This window comes from Hemicordylus capensis, chromosome 3, assembly GCF_027244095.1.
Source record: "Hemicordylus capensis ecotype Gifberg chromosome 3, rHemCap1.1.pri, whole genome shotgun sequence".
In the NCBI taxonomy this organism is placed as follows: Eukaryota; Metazoa; Chordata; class Lepidosauria; order Squamata; family Cordylidae; genus Hemicordylus; species Hemicordylus capensis.
This window is the reverse complement of record NC_069659.1, coordinates 115,382,794-115,409,150: the sequence shown is the minus strand read 5'-3', so window position 1 is coordinate 115,409,150 and position 26,357 is coordinate 115,382,794. Positions and strand designations below refer to the sequence as shown.

At 42.2% G+C, this 26,357-nt stretch overlaps 1 protein-coding gene across 3 annotated transcripts in view; it reads left to right on the top strand.

The window, feature by feature from the left end:
* REPS2 (RALBP1 associated Eps domain containing 2) overlaps positions 1-24,791 on the top strand; it is a 134,882-nt gene extending 110,091 nt beyond the window's left edge. For all 3 annotated transcript variants that reach the window (XM_053308777.1, XM_053308774.1, XM_053308775.1), the window contains 4 exons: positions 7,648-7,731; positions 12,232-12,377; positions 14,476-14,581; positions 16,768-24,791. In XM_053308777.1, the coding sequence (XP_053164752.1) occupies positions 7,648-7,731; positions 12,232-12,377; positions 14,476-14,581; positions 16,768-16,836 (405 nt within the window). In that variant the 3' untranslated portion in view covers positions 16,837-24,791. The remainder of the gene's footprint in view (positions 1-7,647; positions 7,732-12,231; positions 12,378-14,475; positions 14,582-16,767) is intronic.
* Positions 24,792-26,357: the final 1,566 nt, after the last annotated feature.

Here is a 26,357-nt window from a genome sequence, read left to right as displayed (position 1 = left end):
ATTCTAGTTCAATGACAGTTAAAAAATATATCTACATAATTAAATAAACATTTCAAATTGAAAATATAAAACTTGTGGCCTTATTACAGAGAAAATCCAATTCTTGGATGTGATGTTAAACCATGTACCAAATTATAGTGTATAAATGGTTCCTACATTAAAACAAATTTGTCCTCTGATTTGTTCTTTATGTATGTTGTGATATTTGCCATTGACGCATGTTCCCAAAGCTTAAATTGCCACTCCTCTAATGACAGAATTGAGTTAACTTTCCAATCCAGAATAATATGGGATTTGATGTCTATTATTTTGAAAATGTAGTAGTATAAAGTGCCTCTGCATAATCTTCAATTTGTAAATAATATAAACATCACGTTATAAAATTACTGTGGACAACGCTATATGTTGCACAGTGCTGCAAATTGTAATAATATGTGTGAGATACTCAGGTTTTTGATTATAATTAAACTATACATTGCTATATAATGTTAATTATGCTCCATCATCTGAATGCATGTGAGGTGGATTATTATAGAGTGGGTATAGGTATACTAACCTTATTCTATAAGACAAGGAATTAATAACATAGATGTCAAGGTAGAGGAACCTATCTGATTATTCTTGAGTTTACTGGCTGGAAAAGTGAAGGCTTCTCTGATAAATTCTCCTTCAGGTGAAAATACATGTTTTTACATTTTATGTATTTTTTAAAAAATAAAGGCTTTTATTAATATAGTCAGAGAAGAATATATATACTGCCTTCCATCTTAGCTTAATCTGGTTTTGTGAAACAGGCGTATGAAAGAAGCTTGATAATATTTCCATCAACTTCTTGTTCATTACTTATAAAAGCACTGAGCAATGTGTGTGTGTGTGTGTGTATATATATGTGTGTGTATATATATATGTGTATATATATATGTGTGTGTGTGTGTGTGTGTATATATATATATATATATATATATATATATATATATATATATATATATATATAACTGCCTTTGCCACAAACCTTATCGCTGATTCTCAGACAGCTCTTTAAAAAAAGAGAGAGTTTATCAAAATGTGAGGCTTGCAGAAGAGGGCTGCAAAAGCAGTTAGCACAGCCAGATCGCGGAAGCTTGTTGTATTTGCATTCCTGTTGGTTTTCTTTCTGTGCTATCACTTTCAGCTGCTAGAACAACTGTACAAAAAACAGATGTTTTTCTCTGTTGTGTACTTGGTTCACACACTGAAGGGGGGGGGAAAGGTCCAGCTTCTTTAAAATAACTTTCTAAAAAACAGATTTGAAGCACCGACATTAGGAACCCTTAATATGGAAAGATATTTCCCTTTGAAAGAATGGTTTTTAAATACTTCATTCCTGTCTTTCACCCATTCCCTTGACTTAAGGTTTTAGGAACCCCAGTACTTCAATTTGTTCACACTTGTGTGAACAGGGCGCTTTCCAGATTACATGCTGTTCAGCAGCTTGGCAGGATTGTTTTGAAAACATAAATAGCTTGCGCCACCTTCCTACAACAGGAAAATACAGCTATTTATTTGCAATGCCCATGCAACATTGTAGGACTAAAATGGAAGGATAAAAATTGAAAGAAGGCATCAGAAATGTGAATGGCACCTTGCTGACAGCACAGGGACTGTGATGTCGAAAAACAGGCAGTATGGAAGCACACTTAACGACACGTAGTGACACTGTCGTAATGGGTAAGCACTCAGGAGCTATCTTGCTGTGAGCCAGTTGTTTCTGTCCCAAAACACAGATGCATCAATCCAGGTTTTGTCTCCTAGACATTGGTAGGAACATTATTACTGGTGTGTTTCAGGTGTCAGAGAAACTGAGTTCACCTGAGCTTTCTAATCTCACACATGCACTCCTGAGTTAGGCATCAATGTTACTAATGTCTTAATGCTTTTGGAAGTGGTGCCTTTTATCAGCTTCGGCTGATACGCCAGCTGCGTCTGTCTCTTGAGACAAACGACCTCAGACATTGATACATCTGCTTGTCACCTCCAGACTTGATTACTGCAATGCGCTCTATGTGGGGCTGCCTTTGTACGTAGTCCAGAAACTGAAGTTGGTCCACAATGCAGCAGCCAGGTTGGTCTCTGGGTCATCTCAGAGAGACCATATCACTACTATCTTAAAAGATCTACAGTGGTTACCGATAAGTTTCTGGGCAAAATACAAGGTTTTGGTTATAACCCATAAAGCCCTAAAAAGCTTGGGCCCTGGGTATTTAAGAGAACGCCTTCTTCGCTATGTGCCACACCACCCACTGAGATCATCTGGAGAGGTTTGTCTGCAGTTTCCACTGGCTCATCTGGTGGCTACTTAGGCCTTCTCCATTGCTGCCCTGAGGCTTTGGAACACACTTCCTGCTGAAATAAGAGCCTCCCCATCTCTTATAACTTTGAAAAAGGCAGTCAAGATGCATTTGTTCACCCAGGCTTTTAATTAGATATTGTTTTAATTGTGTTTTTAATCATTTTAACATTTTAAATTTTAATTGTAATGTTTTAGTCTTTGTATCTGTTGTTTTTATTGTTTTGTTGTAAACTGCCCAGAGACTTGAATTTTTGGCAGTATACAAATGTGTTAAATAAATAAAATTTATTTTATTTATTTTAGTTACACAAGTGACTCTAAATGTGGGTGCTTCTATAATCAGTTGTAATTTGTAATGTTGCAACAGTTTCCACTAGGTGGCACTTTAAGGACATGACACCCAGTTTAGATGGTGTATTTGTTATGTTAATCTATCATGTTGTGATTGAAAGAAAAATATTTATTTATCTTGCTTAAGACCTGTCTAGCATCTGAGTCCTGTGTTGACTTTGAGCTTTACACTCTACAGTGGAGTACATAACAACAGTACCAAAAGGCAGAATGCTCACAGCCTGGCCAGTAATTCTTTGTCACAATAAAAACACCTGGCTTGCTTTGCTAGACTCTTCTTGAGTTTGATAGACATCTCTGGAAATGCCTGAAAAGGGGTCACTTTATAATTAGGATCAGACAGATTAAATATGTAATGGCTTGGGTGTGGGTGTGAATGTGTGGAATAAGTTAATGTATTATAATTCTTTGAAAAGGTTTATACTACCTTTCTGCTGGCAAAGATCCCTCAGGATGATTAATGCAGTCAGCCTAGATCAAGGATTCCCAGCCTTGGTCCCTAGATTATGTTGAACTGCAATTCCCACCATCCCCATGTTGGGGGTTGTACTGCTTATCCCCCAGCTAATTAGCAGTGCACTAAAGAACTACCCACTCCATTACAGAGCAGAATGCAGAGTTTAGTTGTTGCAGCTATTTAGAGAAGACACGTGGAAATTCTTGTAGAATCAAAATTGTACATATTTATTGGTGAAGTACACTTTGGATAGGAAAGACCTAATCCTAATCTATAGAACTACATAATGAATAGGTAGGGAGAGAGAGAGAGATGTTTCCATCTGCTCTCTAAGAGGAAAAGAAGGGATTCTGACTCAGCACAGGAAATATCTGAAGAGTCATACCAGGGATCATAGATTAGAGACAGGTAGAACAGCTAGGGAGACCCTTACTCACTATCTCTACTCCCAATGCCCCAGTGGTCATTAGGATAATTGGTGCAAAAGGTCGATGCACTGGAACTCCAGCACCCCTGCCACAATCGCTGAACTCACCATCTCCAGCCACAGTGGCCTTGGCCATTGTAATCCAACATCTGGACACCAACACAGGCAACACTGACCTAAATGGTATTGGGCACCTTTCAGTCCCGGGAATATTGTATTGTCCCAGAGAACAATATGTTATGGAGTGACTAACAAAGTTGTTTGGTGGTGGTGGGACAGTTTAGGAAACAAGTACAGTTTAAAGTAATAGTGTCTTATAAATGGAATACAGTTATGGAACACTTGATATTTGCACCTATAGGAAAACTCAAATTATATGTTAATTTGAAACAAATTTATACTTGTTCTGCTTATTTGGTTTTATGTAAAGTGTGCACTGTGACACTTTCAAACTTCCTTTAGGTGACATTCTGTTAGATGTCTGTCTGTCTTTTTGCAGGAATGCAGAGCTATGTGTGTGCTAAGCATATTTTAGAAATCCTGCTGAGCTGAACAACTTGCAGAGAGCAAATAAGACAGGCAGATAGAAAAGGGAGGAGGAGTGCTAGATATGCAGCTGCAATGTGTTAGCTTGTTAAACTTGGCCAGAATCTGAAGGCAGAAACAAACACAACTCTGGGGAATCTCACTTTTTGAAACCATTTATCCAGTTTCCCTCACTTCCTTTTTCACTGAGATCCGTATCCTTTCTTTTTTGACCTTTCTTTTGAGCAAAATAATATACTTTACAGCGCTCACTGGGACTATCATCGGTGGTTTTCGGTTAACCAGCCAAACTCACCCCTGTGATGTTGAAGACGTTTTCAGTTTTAAAATATAGCTCAGTACAAATATCCTTAGAAAACTCTGAACAAGTACATATCCACAGATGTGCAGTTTATGCATGCAGCTCACACTGTGCTGTTGATTCAACACTGGATGCAAAACTGACATGCATGTGCTCTGCTGCAAGTGTGAATAGAAATGGGACTATTGCCTGTACTGTTTCAGTGTGGTACCGGTATGTGAACAGAGTAGTATGTAACAGTTCAAATTAAAACTATTTGAGCTGTTACATACCACTCTGTTTCACTTTCAATCAGGTTCATCTGGAGCACAATGCTAGATGCCTAATTTGAGAATCAGGAGTACTCAGTCTGTGCTTTTGAGCTTCACAGCCCATGTGTCCCAGGACTCTGTTGGGACACATTGTCAATACAATGATAGAATTAACACACTTCGCAGAGCACCTGGCTGCTTTCCTGTGTTTGTTTTGGCTTTCCCAGGGAAAAGGTATTTTCCACTGGTCTGGCATACAATGCAAGTTTGACTGCAGGAAGTTATATGTGTAGATGTAGTTTTGGTAAGAACTAATCTGCCTGTCTTCCTTTGACTATCCCTATAATTGGACTAAATTTGGTCCAGATTGGTTAGGCAGTTCACAAGATCGCCCACTTGCATCTCAAAAGGTTTACACATCCACCATCTTGAATTGGGGTGAATGACATCATCACACACTGTGCCGTTGATGTGTCACTATGTGTCCCTACAACTGTACCAAATTTGATCGAAATCAGTTAGGCAGTCCACTTGCGCCTCAAATGTTCATGTATCTGCCATCTTGAATAGGGGTGGATGACATCATTACAAACTACACCCTTGAGCCATCCATATGTGTTACTACAGCTGTAGCAAATTTGGTTCAAATCATTTAGATGGTTCACAAGTTAGCCCAGTTACACCTCAAACGTTCATGTGTCCACTATCTTGAATTGGGGTGCATAACATGATCACAAACTACACTGTTGAGATATCACCATGTGTCACTACAACTGTACCCAATTTGGTTGATACTGGTCCAGGCATTTTAAAGTTGATAGCAGGACACACAGACATGGACAAACACACAGACACATGAACACACACACAATGCTGGGTGATCTCATAAGCTTACTTTCCTTAATAAAAGTAGGCTAAAATATGGAGAGAAACTTACTGAATCATTAGAGCTTTCTCACTCCTCTTTTTAATTAACTTTGAAGGATTGTTAAATGTATTGGCAGATCTATCTTAATAAACATATTTCTAGAACATCATTATCTCTGGCAGACTTCCAAGTTCACTTTGAAGGGAAACAACCAATGATTTTATACAGTTGCGAATTTGGCTTGTTCTAGAGTTATTTAGTTACATTTGCCACCAACACTACAGATATATTTTATATCAAGGTTATTGGTATAGGCTCTTCTCTGCTTCTACAAATAATTGCCAACTTAGGGCCACTTTACACACTACTGTTTTTCTTATATGGAGATAATCATGTAGAAAAAATGCAAAATTATCTCGTATGCCATGTATAGTGAATGGCTTTTTGCAGTGGCAAAGGGAGGGCCCCTACGCCACTGCAAACAGCTATGCACTATATTTGGCATACTGAGATAATTTTGCATAAGCAGTCCGTGTTCTCATGGGCAGTGGCGTCTGCCCTGTGGCAGCAGCGTGCTTCCTACCTCCTGCTGGCAGCAGTGACTTGCTTGATTTGATTTGATGACTACGATGATGATGACTATTGAAAGACACAGTTAATAACTAACATGTCAGAAATTAAATGAATTTTTTAATTCTAGCTGCTTCACCTGCTAGGAATAATGTCAGCCTCCTTAGAAAAATATGGTGGAATCAGAGCTTACATTTAGCCAGAACCTGCCTCTCTGAAACCTCTTTCTGATTCCAAGGGCATGTAAAATGGGGAAACCATCGGTAACATTGTTCTGCTTTAGCAAGATATACTATACCTCTTGCTCTGCTGGTGACCTTTTCTCAAACAATGCTACTTCCACTGGATTAATAGTGGAATATTTAATACATTCTGTTGTTGGACCATTTCCATTGGATAAACAGAAATACCCAGTTTGGTGTGCTTAACACAGTTGGAGTCTTACTCTGTAAGTGTTCCCCCCCCCCAGGAGTTGTTGGGCTTGTAAAATGCTTCTCATACAACTTTGCTTAACTGGGGCTGCTTTCTTTGCATAAGCAAAAGATGACTGCTTCCAAATTGGCTCTCTCCTTGCATTTTAATTTCATTTTCATTTGATGCATGTTCACTGGCAGTTTTGCCTTTTTACAGCATGTCTGTTGAGAATGTGATCTTAAGAACTTGAACTAGCACTTTATGGGAATAGAAATTGTTTCTCCTTGGAATGCTCCTCCTCAATTATTTTAATTTTCTTAACATGCTAGTGCTGCAAGCCCTGAACCACTTATGAGTTAGCTGGAAGCAAGTCCCATCACTGACTCAGTGGTGCTGCCTTCCATGTGTCTGTGCATAAGACTGTAGCCAATGAAGCCCACAAATGTCAGGAACTGAAACTATTCCTGAAAGTAATGAACTCCGTGTGGCCAAACCAAAAAACCCAGATAAAAACTTCAGATTTCTCATACTTAGATAAAATTGCTGTACATACGTCTGAATCAGAATTTGTTTTAACCAGCTACAAGGAATGTTGTGGACAACCTCTGTTGTCTGCCGAAGCTACTTTTAAATGATTGAAGGTTGTGCAGTAGTCGTGCTCAATGGATTATAACTGTTGTCTTCCTTATACACTAGAAAATGCCCATGATAATTATGGGTATTGTGTGTACAAAGGGAGAACTTGTATAATACAAGGATCATTTGTGTGGGAGGAAGAGAAGATGCAGTCTACTACTGAATCACTGTCAAGTCAGACCAACCCGTGTTAGGGGTAGGAAGCAGATTCTGCTCTCAGTATAGCAGTGCCCACAAGTTAACCACTTGTTTTCCTCATCTGAGTGAATGGCAGCCATTCACTCACATAGGAGAGAGATACATTCAGGAACATCAGTGGGGTGAGGGATGAATCTGCTTCCCAGCCATTGAAAATAATTCCTCCTGCTGTCTACATAGCCCTGTCCTGTTTCTTGGTTACACTAAAATGTGATGGAATGTTGGAAATTGACTTTTCTATAGATAGACAGCAGATTATGAGCAATTTTGATCTAACAGTGACTTAAATATCATTACAGGTGGGACAGGAACCTGATATTGAAACACATTTGCCAGTAAACAGAACCTCATTACAGGAAGAAGAAAGCAGCCCCGTGAAAAAGGTAAGGCCAGAGGATCTAGAATTCTTTTGTACTGAGTTTCTTTTCATTGTAATTCATCAGGGTGATGGTTAGCACCTTCTTGGAGTTCAGAGCACTAGAAAGAACTTCATGCTATCCTCTATGGTTTCCTTCACGAATATCAACAAGACTTTGAGTAGCACTATTTGTATTCAGAGTGGCTTACAAGCAATAGATGATTCAGCTTCATAATGAAAACAATAAAATTAGTCCTGTTTCTGTTATACCACAGCCATAGCAAGGGCATGGAGGTTCTAAAAACATAGGTTCCACTCTCTCCTTCCAAAGATTCTCTCATAAATTACATTATTGTTGGTGCTTATTATTTCACGTCAACAAAAGTTCACAAACTGGTTTATTGCAGAGTAAATACAAGGAATACTCACTCTATCTAGACCAGAGTATTGCCCCACTAGAATGTTCACAGTTCTACCACAGGCCAGCTAGTAGAGTCATTTTTAGTCCTGTATTAATCCTCCAATATTTGTTGCCTCTGCTGCTCTAGAGAGTTTAAATTTCAACTAGAGAAACAGCAGAAAGTTCCAGTTGAGGAGATAGGAGTGGGTGGGCGTGGGATGCCAGTTATTATTTAGCAACAGTGTTTTTGTGGAATATGGTTATCATTGATTTTATCCTATTCTCTGAGACTGATTCTCTGAGAGCCTGAGAAGATTTGAAAGAAGTGGGAATTGTTGCCACTCTTCACAATTATTCCCACTCTTCACGTTTATTTATAAATTACTTTTACAAATAAAAATTATAGTTAAATGGCTAAATAAAATAGATCTCTTCATAATACTGAACTGCTTCCCACCCTGTACTTTGCCATTGTTCCTGGCCAAAATACAGCAGAGACCTGAAAGCCCTTAGTCGAAGAGAGTGATGAGAGGTTCTCTCCAAGAGTGTGGCAATGGGGCAGAACAAGAAATGTGAGAAAGAGGGCTGCTAAGGAATAGCAAGCTTGAGCAGTTGTAGAAAATGGTTTGTTTATTTAGAATACCAAATGATTCTAGTCATGTGCCTATTTGCTTCTTTCATGTCAAAAATATGCTAACCAATCATTTGACCTGGAGGCTAGATCTGGATCGAGATCTGTCGAGATCCATAAGAATGGGTTCTGCGCCTGCACAGAGACCACGCGGTAGCCATGCCTCAGCTTGTCGAGGCGTCCAAGCCCCACCCCCACACTGGCAGCATGCTATTTAAGGGCAGGCTGGGTGCCATCTTCCTCAGTTCTTTTCCGACCGCCATAGCGTTTAGACTTTGGTCTGCCGCCTCCTGTCAGTTAAGTTCCTCCATGAGTTCATCTGTTTCTTTAAAAAAAAAAAAACTTTAATTATTCTGTGTATGACCTTGGACTGGCTGACGATCTATGATTCAGTAAATTGACCACATTTTTGGCTGACAAGCTTGACTGGCTTTTCTGACTCGGAACGCCCCTGACCACCTGATTGCGTGCTCCATCATGACTGAGGAGGAAAAGTCCTTCAAAAGGTGCGACGGCTGTAAAGCCAAGCTCCCCTCAAATAACTTACATGACTTGTGCTTACTATGTCTGGGAGAAGAGCACAGTGTCTCAACCTGTCAGATATGTTTGTCATTTTCAAAACAAACACGCAAGAATAGAGCGCTTTGTCTGAGGGCCGCCATTTATGATGACGTCTTAAGTCCTTTTACTCCGGGCGAGCCGCATTCACCGACTTCGTGGTCAAAATCACCTGCGAAGTCAGCGTCGGCACCTCCCTCGATATCGACGCCCCATTGGTCGAAGTCCACCAAATTGGTCCCGGTGTCAACGCCAGCCCGCCCAGCATCACACCCCTCCGCTTCAACATCGACAGCGCACACTATTTCTACGACACCGACTTCAGCGTTGAAATCTGCTCATAGACTGTCGAAGGTTGGGGTGCTCACTGCAAAGGTCATCGAACGCAAGGGAAGTGGTCTCGGACACAGTCCCAACTTCATATCAATTTTCTAGAATTACTGGCAGCCTTCCAAGCACTGCAAGCTTTTCTGCCCCTCGTCCAGAACCAAGTGGTACAAGTGCAACTCGACAATACAACAGCCCTGGCATACATCAGTTGCCAAGGGGGGACTGTGTCTCGAAGCTTGTATGCCCTAAGTGTTCAACTGTGGCATTGGTGTATCCAGCATCAAGTCACACCCATGGCAATACACATCAAGGGTCTGGACAACGTCCTGGCCAACGATCTCAGTCGCATGTTTCTCCTGGAACGTCATCACGAATGGTCCCTCAAAGAGAACTGTATAGCTCCCCTCTTCGACCGCTAGGTTCAGCCGACCATAGACCTCTTCGCGTCTGCCTTGAACATGAAATGCGTACGCTACTGCTCGAGGGTGGGACATGATCCTCAGTCCCTGGGGGATTCTTTCCAACTGGATTGGTCCCGGGAGATACCTTACATGTTTCCTCCACATCCGTTAATCAAACGGGTGGTTGCCCAGCTACTGGCCTCACCTACTTCGGGGATTCTGATAACACCTTGGTGGCCCCGCCAGCCATGGTTTCCTCAAGTACTCAAACTATCACGGGGTCGTTTTCTTCATCTCCCTCAAGTACCGGACCTCCTATCCCAAGACAACTGAGTAGTCTTCAACCCAGACGTGCAGACTCTCCATCTCACCGCCTGGCTAATCGGATGTTAGACCGTATCCTGCTTAATCAGCGCAAATCTTCCACCAGACGCAACTACTCAAGCAAATGGCGCAGATTCAAGATTTAGACAAGATCACATGGTTTCCTCCCCATGCATGCTTCTATATGGGATGTTCTTCTTTATCTGACCACCTTGAAGTCTCAAGGCCTGGCAAACGTCTCCTTGAAAGTCCACCTGGCAGCACTTTCCTCTAAACATCCTGGCTGGGAAGGGAAGACCTTGTTCTCACATCCACAAAGTAAGGCCTTCCTAAAGGGGCTCTCTAATATATATCCACCCATTCGAGCTCCAGTCCAACCTTGGAGCATTTCCCTGGTTCTCTCATCGCTAACTCAGGCTCCTTTCGAGCCCATGACCTCTGCACCCCTGAAGCTCGTTTCTTTGAAGACTGCATTCTTGGTTGCCATAACAACGGCACGAAGGGTGAGCGAGCTGACTGCGCTGAGAGTGGATCCGCCCTTCACTAGATTCTTTCCAGAAAAGGTCTTGATGCGTCTGGACCACGACTTCTTACCCAAAGTTGTTTTGGACTTCCATCTGAACCAGGATATAGTCCTCCCACATTCTTCAGGAACCCTTCAACCGCATTGGAGCGATCTATGCACTCACTAGACGTTCGCAGGGTGTTACTATACTACCTGGACAGAACCAAAGACTTTCGCACATCTTCTCGCCTTTTCGTGGCTTACAAGGGCTCAAAGAAAGGCACCAACATCACCAGGCAGAGATTATCCTCATGGCTGGTCGATCTCATCAAATTTACCTATCACTTACAGGGCAAAACATCCCCTGAAGCTATCAAGGCCCATTCAACCTGTGCCTATACTTCCTTGGCCGCACACCTTTCAGGGATATCTTTCAAGGACATTTGCAAAGCAGCTATGTGGTCCACAGAGATACCCTTTGTGAAGCATTATGTGCTGGATGTGCACTCTGCTGCAGAGGCTAACTTTGGGAGAAGTGTTCGTAAAAGGGTGTTACAATAGCCACTACTGCACCCTCCTCCTTTGGGGGAGCTGGCTAGACACCCATTCTTATGGATCTCGACAGATCTTGATCCAGATAAACAGGTTGCTCACCTGTAACTGATGATCTGGAAGAGATCCGTCGACATCCATAAGACCCTCCCAAACCACCCCTCTGCAGTAGGGCTACTCTAGGTGCGTAGGCCGTTCCCTATCCAGATATTTCCTTGATGAATTCACCTTCATAACTGGATGGTCGTCCTTCACGGCGGTTGTCCAAAGAACTGAGGAAGATGGCGCCCAGCCTGCCCTTAAATAACACGCTGCCAGCGTGGGGGCAGGGCTTGGATGCCTCAACAAGCTGAGGCATGGCTACCGCGTGGTCTCTGCGCAGGCGCAGAACCCATTCTTATGGATGTCGACGGATCTCTTCCAGATCATCAGTTACAGGTGAGCAACCTGTTTTTCTTAGTCCTGTTAAGACCAGTACTCACTGCTCCTGGTCTTTAGTAATTTAACCTTTAAAATAAAGATAAGTCCTATTGTTACTTTATTATTTTCCAAAAAGTTAATTTAGTTTTCCTTAAGTTAACAGCATAAATATGGTGTTGCATAACTCTCATTTACACCAAAAGATATACACAGAAGATGTTCCTAGTAGATCATCATGCCAATGGTTTCTATCTAGGGATGAAGATACAGTTAAAGTAAACTGTAGACCCATTAGACCCAGAGAAATTTTATGAAATTCTAATCCAGAACATTCTAGTGTTGTTTCTCCCTCCAACATATAAGCAAGAATAATTTTAAGCTTTCTTTTTTGTTTTTCTTCACAGGAAGTTTTGCTTACACAGCCACCATCAAAACCAATCCGCAGGAAATTCCGACCTGAAGGCCAGATGCTGGAGAACCAGGAACTTTCTCCCACTAAAAGTGTAGCACCTTCCTTGCCTGCCATCAAGACTCACCATTCAGTTCCAAAGTAAACAAGCCAACTTAGGCTACATCCTGATAATCTGTGAGAGGTTTAGACCTTTTGGACAACATAGAGTAGCTTCACATTCTAAAGAAGTGTGGGAGAAAGTGCAAGCAAATGCACTTTCTTTTCCAGTGCTTCCTATGTGAAGTTTGAACATAATATTGTGTCAGGAAGGCACAAGAACCAGATGCAGACATTACTTGTATTTTCTTTCCTGCTGCTACTTTAGAGCATCCAAAGCTGTTAAGAGCCGGTTTGGATGATACTCTAATCAGGCCATCCTAAACATGTGAAGGAGGGGTGTGGGCATGCATGTCATGCCCTCCACTCCCAGTGCATTGTTGCCTTATTACACATTAAATGCTAGTTTTTAAGGCTCTTGAAATATTCTCTCTACAATCTGGTTTGTGTGGAAGAATCTCTAGAGGAGGAGGTCAACACACAGTTTTTTGAGAATGTTTGCTGAAGAGACATGCTTCCAACTAAAGAGCCTTTTTTGTCACAAGATTCTGGGGCAGGGGGAGAGGAGAATTCTAGTGAGGAGGCTCTTTCCCTTGCACAGTTTTCATGCTTAAAATTGCCCACCCCCATGAAGTAGCAGTTTGCCTCCAGTGCGGCTATCTTGATGTGGTATGTATGTCATTGGAGTTGGATCTGGGCATATTGCAGGATGCTAAATATATGAACTCAGTATCTCTTCCAGGTTTTGATTCTATGATTTTCAGTTGGCAACAACTGAATCTTTTGAAATGTTTGTCCCGGAACAGTGCAGAAATAACTTCCCGCCCATTGAATCCATTCAGATAAAAATAGTTTTCTAATCCATGTAAAAGCCTAAAAAGTAGTTACAAAATTCCACCCTTCTGAGGCATGCATTTTCTGGCAAACATTGTGGAAGGCTAGAACTCTTTCTGAGAATCTCCGAGTGATTTTCAAGTAATACTGAACTGTTTTGGGAACCTAATCAACTATTTCAAAATAGATACATTTCCTACTAGCATAACAAATTAGTCCTGTTTTGAGAAGTGTTAAGTGTTAAGTTTATTTAATTGTCTAATGGGCATAGTGAACAGCATCCAGACCAAGTTACTCAATAGTAATACTCGGGTGTTATTGCAATATGCAATACCCAAGGAGTAACTTGATTCAAGAGAACTACTGAGGAGTAGTTTAGCTTGGATGTTGCCCAGTATCTTTGTTTTCCACAGCTAGAGGACTGGGGGAGAAAATGAAAAGAATAGGGGAAAGCTTTCAGGAAAAGCAATGGGATTCTGTTCTAAAGATCAAGTTGTCACTTCTATTTTAGAGAAAAAAGCTAACTGATTTTTTTTGCATATACTTTGTGCTGTTTTTAAAAATAATGCTTCTGCCATGGATCACATTGTCATTTAAGAGTTGCTAACACCTCACAGAGAGCCATAAATGGCTTCTTTTAGAAAGAATTCTGCTTACCTAGCCATTATTTTCCCCCATTGTTCCTGTTCCTTGATTTCCTTTAAGTCTGAAAATTGCTAACATATTCGCTTTAAAAGTAGATGGATGTACAAAGTACAAAGTATCATCTCAGCAAGTTCTATTTCAGCTTGTGACATCACAACTTAGGACTGATTCATATGTTACAAATAAGCGGGGAAAGCAGCAGTGCAAGGGAGGAATGCTTAAGAGGTTCTCCCTGCTGCTTTGCCCCTTAGCTGAGTTGAAAATAACCAACTGAAGATTAATCAAGAAGAGGATCAGCTAATTTATGTGAATGCAGATCTCTTTAAGATTCCAGGAGGAAATACTAGAGAAATTGGTGGGGGTGCAGGAGCAGAAATGTAGGCATATTTATTAGTAGTCCTGTTTTATAACATATGCCTTATCCTTTATATTAGCTAATGGCTTGGCTGCTGTTGAAATCATAGTAAATAACACATTTGATTGCATAAACATTTATGAAGCAGCATTCTGCACAGCAGCTTCCTTTTGTCAATGTGCATTTTTGCTTTTGTTTGTTTCCATTTAAATACTCTCCAGTGAACAGCCCTTGTCCTTTTATCAGTCACTAGGAAGGCCTTAGCAATGTGGCCTGTCTGAGAGTGGTTTGTTTTTACTCTTTCAGGCAGTCTTCAAAACAGAAGAAAGCTATTCAGACTGCTATTCGTAAAAACAAAGAAGCCAACGCAGTGCTAGCTAGGTTGAACAGTGAACTCCAGCAACAACTGAAGGTAAGGAGCACAAGGGCTTACAGCTAAACCTGAAGGGAGGTTTCCTACATTATGTACATCCACTCTTGTATAAAAACAGAGGCAAACATCAAAATATGTGCAGAAGCAGATTGTCTTCCACCTGAGAGTAGCAGGGTCATTTCCTCCTTGGACTGGGTAATAAAGTTATTAAAACTGGAAAAGTCATCGTTATAATTGTTGCTTTCCTGTCCTGTGAAGAAGAAAAGTTCTCAGCTATCCACTTTGGCTTAAACTTTAATATATTAGCTAAAGGGGGGAAAGTCTTACAGAATTTTCCATTAATCATGAACACCAAATAGCACCTTTATGAGGGAGGACACATTTTGGTGGGAAAATATGCATGGGGAAAGGGTTAACCTGCTCCCCATGTGCCACTATCTGGACCCAAATTGGGTTCCACAGCGTTTCTTTTGAAAGAGCATGTTTTGAAAGAGCATGTCCTAAGCATGTTAACACATTTAACATAACATGTATCTTAGTAAACAAGCTCTCCAGTCCTTGTTCTATGCAAAATTAACACAAATTGATAAGTTGGGATGATGGCAGCATCACAACTCAGTAAATGGCTCCATTCCAAATTGACTTTTCTTCCTGCAGCAGCTTTTCTTTAACGAAAATTGCTATCCAGGTTTTGCTACGAGTGTAGTGCTTAGTTCCACCATTATGAGGAAAATCATAATGGAGTTGAAACGGAGATCTCTGGAACATTACAGCTGATGTGAAAATATGAAATTGGGACTAATCTCCAACGTAACTGTATTTTTGTGAAGCCAGCAACTGATTGTGCATCGTTCAGCAGCCGAACAACTTGAGAAAGATGGAGGGCTGCCGGGCTATTTCCTGCCCGCCCCCTCTCCTGATTGGCCAGTCCCTGGCCACATGGAGGGGGCTGTGATGGTGGCCGCCGTGCCTGCTTCTTAGGCCAGGGTACAACCCTGCCCCCCACCATGCCGCGTGGGCGCAGGGGCGGGGAGTGGCATTTCTGCAGTACTCTGGTTGCTTCCTAGTCATTGGTTGATTTTTCTATATCTCATGTTCACTGCCCCAAGATGGTTTTCTGTATAGTTAGCCCTAGTATGCTTTATAGTAGTCGGTCAGTCAGTAGTATTGTAATGGAATTTATAATTCCATTCTATTCTAACTCTGTTATAACAAATGCTAGACAAATCAATGTAAGAGATTATTTCTAGTATTAAGGGCATCTCAATGGGCATCTTGTGGAAGTTGGAATACACTGTGGTGTTGATGTGAATTTAAGCAGACCAAGGATCCCAGAAACTACATTTAAGTAGTAGGGGAATTATTATTTAGATATCATTTCTCAACAAAAACAATTCTCAATGCGGTTTTCATACAAAAAGAATAATGATGATTCCCTGTCCTCAAAGGGCTCAGAATCGAAAAAGAAATCCAAAGGCGACACTAACAATTGCCACTGCTAGGGTGTTGTGCTGGGGCTGAATAGGGACAGTTATGCTATCCCTGCTAAGAGAATCACCATTTTGAAAGCTGCTTCTTTCCCCAGTTAAGAGTGCTTGTGGACCAGACAAATAATCCTGATGCACCACAGCTGCTGATATTTGAGTGTCAGTCTGTTTTGTTGTAACCTTAATTTTCTCAAAAAAATAACGCACTGACCTGTGAAGCCAAGAGAAAATATTGGTTTCATCTTCTGTCTCTTAGGCTCAGGAGCATGCACTCCCTCCCCCACCCCCATCATGTGCCAGCCTTGAAAGTATTCTGCTTCTCACTGTGGTTAGTAACAAGCCAGGATCGGCTGCGGTGTCTGAGACAACTGTGATGAATACCTGGCTTATTCTAACCCGAGCTCTTGAAATAAAGTACAATCCAAATCTGACTTAAAACTTTGGGTTCACATAGAGGTCTGTTTGAAGAACTGTGGTTGGAATAAGCCAGAATTGGTTGTTCAGACATTACAACTGATTCTGAAGAGAGTGGGAAAGAGAGTGTCCCCCACTGCCTTTATGCATGACACTCTGAAGTATCCCTAAGGCCAAAAGATAGGGATCGAAACCACATGTCTGAATCAGCTCACTATTAAATAATTAAAGAGCTATTGTAAAAGTGGATTTCTGCATCTTAATGTCTATCTTTGTGCCTCAACAGGCTGTCCTAATATTGTTTTTTATCTTTGCATTTTCTAGGAAGTTCACAAAGAGCGAAGTGCACTGGAAACTCAGTTGGAGCAGCTCCGACCTGTAACTGTCCTATGACAGTCCACAATAGAGAGTATTATGGACCTTTAGATTTTTATCAGCACAAGAGATTGGCATAATCTTTTCACTAAGGCAACATCATTTGGTGGGGGAGATGGTGCAAATGACTGCCGCCACCCCCACCCCACCCCAATTTCTTGCACTAGTTTACCTTGCAAATGAGGAAGGTACAAAATCTGAATGTCAAACCATATGCCCAGGAAATCAAACTTGGTTCCCCATTGATTCTTTAGGAATGTCTGTTCATCTATCTCTTATTAGTAGTATTTTATTTATTCTAAGAATTATTGATTTATAAGCAGTTGGGGAGGGGAAGACATTTCAAATATTAATACTTCCACAGCACTTTATACAAGATCATCATACTTTAAATATCTGTGATTTTTCAGGATCTCTCTAGTTTTAGAATAAATTAAAGTAGTTTCTACATAATGTTGTACCACTTTTGTATGCGCATGACCATCAACTAATTTTCTGCAATCCCCTCTAATAACTGATCATTCCTTGATGTAGTGCACAAACATAGCAGTGTTGATATAATTTGCGCGCGCACACACCTCTATCTAAAACATATGCCTGGATAGTTCTGCCCATTTTCCTTCCTGCCTGTATATCAACCTCTGCATCTCAGCCTCTCTGCAGTAGTTGTCATCAGTGCTCACATGTTGTTGGGAAAAATGGAGTGCCGTAGAGCTCTCTCTCCTGACTGGGAGCCTTTGCAATTGTAGCAGATTTTATGGATGCGGCACATCCCCGAGGCTATCTGATGATGTGGTTCACAAGACTGCCTGTAGACTCAATTTATGGGGATTCATGGGGTTCATCTGTCTGCACTCGCATGCAGATGCCTCAGCCCTGGTGTCCATCAGTGTTCTTTATGCTGCTGCATGCAACCCACATGCTTGGCACACAGGGCATGTGCTACAGTTGATAGAGGGCATCTTCACCCACAGTCGCATGCTGTGCAATGCCTGGGCATGCTAGTGGGTTGTACTGGCACAATAAAACTCATGGTCCATGTATTTTTTTTTAATTACAGTATTTTACTGATTAAATGCTACCCAATCATTCAATCATTATTATGGTCCATAGACCAGCAAAGAAAAATATATAAATAGAATACAAACCAACAAAAAGATGGAATAATTCTGCCCAGTAGCAGAATATGTAATTCCAGAACTTAGAGACTCGTAGATTTTGACAACGGGATATTTTGATTGCTTATTTCTTACTATATAACCAGCAAGGCAGTACCTAGAGGCTTTCTGTCTGACGTGTCTTATTTGCTTTATATATATAGAATATATTTATGTGCTGTGAGTTAAGGTTCCTGGTAAGTTTGCATATTTTGTTTTGCCTTTCCGTTGTGGCTTCATAGGTCTTGCTTTATGGTCTTGATGATTATTTTTTTTGTCACCTTTCCTATTCATTTTGCACAACTTGACCCCAAGGAAGTCCAACTGAATTCAGTAAGACTTAACTTCTGTGGAGTGAAGCTTCATGAGGACCTAGCTGCTTGCCCTTCCATAGTATGCCTGGGGTTGACTGATTGCATTTAATATACAGTATATCGTCCTTGGTTTCCATATTGAGATTAAGTAGCATTAAGAAGAGTGGTCTTTGGGAAGAACAGACATGTAGAGAAAGTAGTTATGTTTTTTCAACTTGGCTTTTTCTTAGGTTCATGTTTCTTGAGCACCATCACAAAATAGAGTATATATGTGATATCCTCTATATAGAAGATGTGGTGAAGACAGTAGGCTTGGGGAGCTTTAAAAGGGCATTAAACAAACTCATAGAGAATGGGACTTATTAACAACTGTTAGCCATGATAGTTAAATAGAAGCTTTTTATTTAGTTGCTGGGGGACAAACAGTAGGGAAGGGCTAATGCTTTTCACGCCCTGCTTCCTGGGAGCATCTGTCTGGCCATTGCCAGAAATAGGGTGCAGATGGGCCAGTAGGACTTTTCTTACTTTCTAATCACTCATTGCCTTTCCTTCTTCTCTTTCTTTACTTAAATGTTCTTTCTCTTCCTATTATTGTAAAGTAAGTATAATTTCAGATATCAGAAAATTCTGCCTACAGGGATAAGCTCCAAGAGCCCTTACTTTAGTCTTCATAGAACAAAAGTCTTAATCATTTGAATAAACATAGTGGCCAACTTCAGACATAACATGAAACCAGAGGTTGGTGAACCCACCGTTTCAGTTAAATCGTACTGCAGACGTTCGTCCAACCACAGTCTGCTAACCTCCTGTTCCAGGAGAAGAGAGCCTCTCCCTGCTGCCTGGCCACTGATGCTAATCCCAGCAAGCTCCATGGCAAGACTGTGGGCAAGCATCAGCATGCCAGCAGAGCAGCTGTGATTGGCCACGATCTTGAAAGGGATGTGCTGAGTGCAATCATGCATTTTCGGAGCAGTACACTGGCCCTTGGCATGGAAAGGGTATTTAAATCCCTTTAAATGCCATGCCATGCCAGCACTGCTTGTTACAGCGATGGCACTGCCACCGTCCAAAGAGTCTTGCACCTAAATAGACTCACAGAAGCATGATTAATTTGAGAGGGGGTGTCGGGGGGGGCCCTATTTCCCTGTTACTCAGGTAATGGAAGGGAACACGAAGACTTCATAGGAAGGAATATGTATATGATGAAGAAAAGGATCCTGTGGGGGAGGGGCTGTCCCTCCGTGACCGACCTAGGATACTGTTGTGAGGGATCACCCCATCAAAGCAATTCATGCAGACCAAACTACACTCCTGCTCATGAGGCTATCCTCATGAGAGGGCCAGTTGGCTGGGGAGGACAATGGGGCTGTAAGCCTTAGGTCTCCAGTAGGACTGCACACTCATGAGTTGAGCTAACCCAAGAAAGGGGAATCTGAATGTGTGGGGCGCCCAGCTTTCCATGGAAAAAGATAGCACAGAAGCACTGCTCCAGCCCCCCTCCCCCCATGAAGCCTTGCACGCACCCAAAGGAGATTTTGATGCTCCATGTGTCAGAGCTTGGCCATTTGTGCAGACGGGGGAACACCGGATTCCTGGACAGATCTTTAAACCCATTCAAAATCCCCGGGTTTGGTCCACCGTTGCACCATATGTAGAATCACAGGAGAGACGAGCCCCAATTTCCAGGGACCCTAGGAGAGTGGTGTCGCTGTTTCGGGGCACAAGCAAGGGTACACATGCCCACATGGGCAGACAGACTGGCAGGGAGAAAGCTTTGACAGCTACTTGGCGGCAGTCACCAAAACAGAGAGAACAGTCACTGAGATACCTGTCCCCGCGGCTTTCCTCCAAACTGCAATCTGGCTCAATATAGAGCCCCAATGGCCTGACACTCTCTTGAGAGAGTGGCCCATGGGAAAGGGGGTTGTTCTCTCCCCTCCCATCTAATGGTTCTTCTCTCCCCTCCCATCTAATGGTTCTTCTCATGAGTTGTAAGGAGGTGTCCCCATGGCCTGGCACTCGCTTGAGCGAGTGCGGTCTGCCCCAGGCCTGCAGCCATCCTTGTCGCATATGAGGAATCACTCCTTTCACTGGAGCAGTGCTGATCCTGCTACCTGGACCTGCTCATGAGTAAGCCTAAGGACCACAAACCTCCAAAGAGGAAAGAACCTCCTTCCAAACCTTTTCTGTGGGGGGGAAAATAGGACTTGGCTGCTTGAGAATCCTTGGTTGGGACTGCTTTTTAAACCCTATCCCGGGTTAAAAAAAAAAAAAAGTACCCCAGCCATTAGCTCTCCTCCCGGCCCTGTGATGGGGTGCCCTGATTCTTTTGCCACATGGAGTGTTTGTATTTGTAAACATACACCATTGTTGCTTCGTTCTTCAGGAGCAAAGCACTTAGTGCCCATCCTGTCATCCCATCCCCTTTCCCTCCTGCTTGCCAGGTGGCGGGGAGCAAGGGACAGAGTGGGGAGAGGGAATGCCCTTGTGTGACTGTGCCGCTTGACAGGCTTGGGATGGGATGTGGTGGCGTCCCTGTTGCCGGGCAACTCCATTCCTGGATAGGGGACAGGATGGGTGGGGCTGGTGCTCAGAGAGGTGGCCAGCGAAAAGTGCCACAACCATGGAGTGGCCGCAATTACAGGTGGGTCTGTGCTTGCTGTTTGAAAATCACACTAAACCACAGTTATGGTGGTGTCCAGGATCAAATGTAAGACTTCAGCGGCCAAACCAGAAGTCTTGGCAGTGAAACTTTGTGCAAACCAAAGGTTCAAATTGGTGTTTGTTGGGACAAACTTCATGTTGTTTTTGGCTCGAAACCACAGTTTCACAAATTTGGACGTAATGGAGTTCCAACCTCTGCCTGTTTAACTCCGGTTTCATGTGACATCTGAATTTGGGCGGTGGCTCACATACAGCCCAGTGAGCTGCCTCTCTAAGCGCAAGGCAGGCTCGCTGCTTCCATGGCCCTTTAAACCTCGCCGGTGCAGCTTGCCAAAGCAGGGAGGCCCCATGCCTATTAAAGAGCACATCCTTGCACTCCTGCTTCTACTTCCATTGAAAATAATGGGGGAGGAGTGGAAGTGCAAGGACACACTCCTTAGTAGACACAGAACCTCCCCATCTTCGCAAGCCATGCTGGCAGGGTTTCACATGCCATGGAAGCAGCAAGCCTGTGGCTTAGGCCACATGCTCTGGTATCTGAGCCAATAGTACTCGTGATTATAGTTCAGCATACACCTAAGTATTCCAAGCTAGGCTCTTCACTTTTCCGTCAAAGCCTAATGTTGCAAAAACTGTGCACCCCAATTCAATGAATAGCAAAAGCACTCTTGAGGATTGGACTGAGTAGACTTCCTTAGGAATACAGTGCAGAAAGATTAGATTTAACACATTAATTTGGGGTTTATGTAAAGTTTAACAGAGCTGTACAGTGTAAACATCATCAATGCAAATAAATTTAAACTTGACAAGAACCAGAATGTCTTGGCTAGCATTTATAAAACTTCATTTAAACAGGAATCCAGCAGTATTGTGTATGAAACAAAGCTGTCTAAAATCATAAAGTCAATCTTGTATATTTACACAGAGATCATATATAGAAGAAATAATTTGGCTTGGTTATCTAAGGTTTACTGCAATCATTCTCTGTAATTCAGTACTAAAAATAGTGTCCTGAGACAGTTTAGAAGCTACAGCTATCATTGTTGGTAGTAATCCATTGTAATCTTCCCATTAGTTACTATATTAAGACAGTAATTCATCCATTCAAGTACCTGAAAAAGATGCATGAAGACATGTGAACATATGGAGGCTATACTCACAACTGGGCCAGGGATGGGGGTCAAGGCAGAGGCAGCTGGATTTCACCTCCCCCCCCCTTCAGACGACCATTGACGTTCTCTTCAGTGTGCCGCCGCACAGACAAACAATCCACGCTGCACGGCGACATGTCTCAGCCTCGAGGAATCCCACAATGCACCACACAGAAAGCACTGTGCATTGAGGGATTCCCCCGGGAGTTGGGTGCTCTAGGTGCCCAACTCAGTGTATGCTCGGGCTGTATGCAGCCCAAGCATACACATGACCCTGTACCTGGGGAAAAGGGCGCCCTTGCACCCTTTAACCCAGTTAAAAGCCCAGGTACAAAACCCAGGCTTGCAGAGGAAACAGCGCCAGGATCGGGCTCAATCCCGGCACTGCACGCAAGAAGCCATACCCAGGTAGGGCTTCCTTAACATGGGTAGGGCTTTTCTTGTGCATAGCCTTATTGCTATGCACTTCCAGCTTCCCCCAAGCAGGGAGAAGTTCCTGGAATAGTGTTATCAGTGTCCTTTGGATGACAGATTGCTAGAGACTTGTGGTCCCTCCTATTTGCGTTATTTACAAATATACAAGCAGAGTGTAGAATGGGGACAAACAGGCACTCCAATAAGGTAGCAGATCCACTACTCCACATGATCTCCCTCAACAGAGAGACTGCAATTCATGCTTCAGCAACTTGCAGCTCTCTCTGCCCGAACAAATTTGTTTTTAATAAACATCCCCTCCCATGCAGATTACTAATCTCAGATCCCACCCTTGCCCATTCCAGGAAACAGCCGTTAGGGAAGCATTCCTTTGTCAAATTCTGGATTCTAATTGGGCAAAATCATACTGATTGACAATTCGGAGTAAGCAGGCAACACATTTGCAGAATTATGAAGCTGCCTTACACAGTCAGACAATTGGTCCCTCTAGTCTGTACTCTGACTGGGAGATCTTTTCCAAACCTAATTCCTAAGATGCTTTTAACTGCAGATGCTAAAGAATGAACCAGAGTCCTCCTTTATTTAAAGTCTGGACTTTTACAACTGAGCAGTGGTGCCTTGGCATATTCACTGACATGTTTTTTAAAAGTGTTGGTGAAGTTCTTCTCTTAATGTTTTACCTTTTGGTAAATCAGCTTTTATACCCTGCTAACTGAGCAAAGAGGCACCTTTAAAAAGTGGTGATTCTCTTTACTTAGCAGGGGGAGAGCAACTGGCCCTATCTGTCCCCAGCTCAGCAACCCTCCGGTGCCTGATGCTGGTGTCTATCTCATGATTCTTTTTTAGATTGTGAGCCCTTTGGGGACAGGGAGCCATTTTATTTATTTATTTATTTATTTATTTCTATGTAAACCAGTTTGGGAACTTTTGTTGGAAAGCGGTATATAAATATTTGTTGTATCCGTATACCACACCATTTATACCCCAAAGCACTTTATTTCCCTATTACCACCATACATTTCAGTGGGGCTTCTAAATGAAGTTTCTACTCTTGTCTGGTTTGCTGTAGAACAAACTAGTGTGTGAAAATTTTGATGACATTACTTAAGCACTGGCAGATATGAGTGTGCTCTGGTTTTAAGCTAAAATTAGGTTCCAACAGAAAGTTTATTTTATGGTCTTGCTTCTCTTCTTCTCTTTCCTTTATTTGAATGTTCAAAACTGTTGGAAGATGACTTCTTAATAAATGTCATAAATGTTCATAAATGTCCTAGATAAATAGAGTGGCATGATCAGGCATTGCTTTGGGTGAACCTTAATTATACTGAAGGACAATGGTTCTCATTAAAAAATTTACCTGTATGGGATCCGGATTTTGTGGAGTTCCGCTTTGGACCATTTTTTATGATGTGTATTTGAGAGGCAGACAGCATCCAATTTAGAGGGAAGAGAAAGTTGCTTCAGCTTAAATCATTGACTGATGTCCTGACTAACGAAGGGTGTATGCTTTGAGGGGCTGCGGGGGCACAATGGAAGCCCTACTCCCCCATTCCCCTGCAATCAAGAATTCCAAGTGATCCCTGCACCCTAGAAGGGCTCTGCAAGATTGGAAATGTGTCATTCAGCAACATGTTTTTGATCTTGCAGAAACCTTCTGGAGTGCAGAGAGCACTTGGGGCTCTAGTGACTCTTGCGCAATAGCGTGTGCAGGGGGGTGGGGGAGTTCCTGCAGGTCTTCAAAGCTCTCATGCCAGTATGAAGTCCCCTTGCACCTCCAACTTGGCTGTCGTGGTAAACAAGTGGATTATATTTGCTGTGCTGGTCTTTGATTGTAATAAACTAAATTGAATTGATTATATTTGAGAAATTAATAAGGCACAGATTCATATATGCTATGGGGTCCGTTTTGGCCCTGTTCCAGAATATGATGTGCTCCTGACAAATGATGAGATTGTTGCATTATGTGAAGATTCTTTATAAAACCTCCATTCTTGAGTAGAGTCATTTGTGTAACACTGCCAGATCTTCAGTCTTCAACACATACACACAAATGTTTTTTTAAAAAAAGGTGTGATAAAAATCAGATTAGAAAAGACTGATAATGAGCTTGTATATTCTATGAAATAAGAGAAAATTTATTTTGTTAGAACATTATTACCCCAAGTGATGAAGATGAAAAGAAATTATATATTTGAAATCCACCTTGTTCTGTTGTTTTCATGATTATGTGATAATAAAATTGTGTTATGTTTTGCTTCTCTACTGACTTCTTGACAAACAAAATAATACTGGGAACATTATTATAATTTCTTCAAGTATTTGCATTTATGCTCATTAAAAATAAGTCGTCTTCACAATTGCAGAAATATCAGAAGTAACATGGAGACATGTGGGAGCAGTGAGTTGAACTTGATGATGATTTATTTTAAGTGCCCAAGCAATGTTAATACAATTTCCTTGACCTAGTGAATGCAGTCAATGTACAGGATTTTACAGTCCTACATTCTGTATTGTGTCCATGCAAGCTTTCTACACAAAAAGACAGCAGATTGCTTCCCTCATTTAAGGGATGCAAAATTTATTGTATTTACTACAAGTATATCCCCTTCTTAGGAGCTCAGAGCAATATACATGGTTATTTTTATCCTCACAACAACCCTGTCACATAGGTTAAGCTGAAAGATAAGTAACTGGCCCAGAGCTAGTCACCCAGGGAGTTTCATGGCTGAGCAAGGATTTGAACTCGGGTCTCCCCAGGCCTAGTCCAACACTCTAACCACTACACCACAGTGGCCTGTACCACAATGCCCTGTTTTCCTACCTCTCTGTCCAAATTCAGAATCAAGAACCGAGGACCTTGCCGGAATAGCTATCAAATACTAGGGATGTGCTGCAATAATTTCGGTGCCCCTTTGGAGAGGCACCAGAACGATTCGGCCTCCTGCAGCTGAAACGTTTCAGTGCCGGGCGAGGGGTCTGTTTAAAAGGAGGCAGGCAGGTCATACCTGCTCCGTTGAGCCGCTGCCACCCCCATCGTGGTGCTGTCACTCTTTAAATCTAACTTGAAAGCAGCACTTGCGCGGCGGCTGTCCCCTTTAAACCGGCGCATCGATGGGATGCTGCTCCAAGCAGCCCTCCCGTGGCATCACCAATTGTGCTGACACCACGTTTTGGCTGCTGGAAGCAGCATTCTATCAGCATGGCAGGTTTCAGGGGGCAGCAGTGCAGCTGCTGCTTTCAAGTTAATGATTTTAATGTTTGGATGATTTTAACTGTGAACTCAGAGCTGCAAGTTTTGGGCAATATAGAAATACGTTCAATAATAAATAAGTTAGATTTGAAGAATGACAGCAGCATGGTGGGGTGGCAGTTGCTCAACAGAAGCCCAGGTATGACCTGCCTGCCGCTTTTTAAAAGAAGTATTCATCCTCCCCACCCCCTGAGATGTGCATGAAGCATTTCATGTGCATCCCTATCTAATACCATAGATAAGAAAAGTGAGCAGAAAGACAGACACTCCTCTTGGGAGCAAAAAAAACAAAAACCACCAGGCAGAAAAGCCCTCCTCACTACACATTTAATCTTCCATAATTTGAAGTGTTAAGGCCATGAGGAACAAGGAGAAGAGCTTCCATCATAGCATATACAAAGAGGATAACCCTAACCCAAAAGATATTGAGGAAAGCTGGCTCAATGTTTCTAATTAACTGAAGTATCAGTACCCCAAAGACTTGTGCTTCTTTGCCCACAGTTTACTGGGGAGTTAACTCCATCTGGGGAAAAAAAGTGTGTCTGAGTGTTAATAAAGCACAAATTAG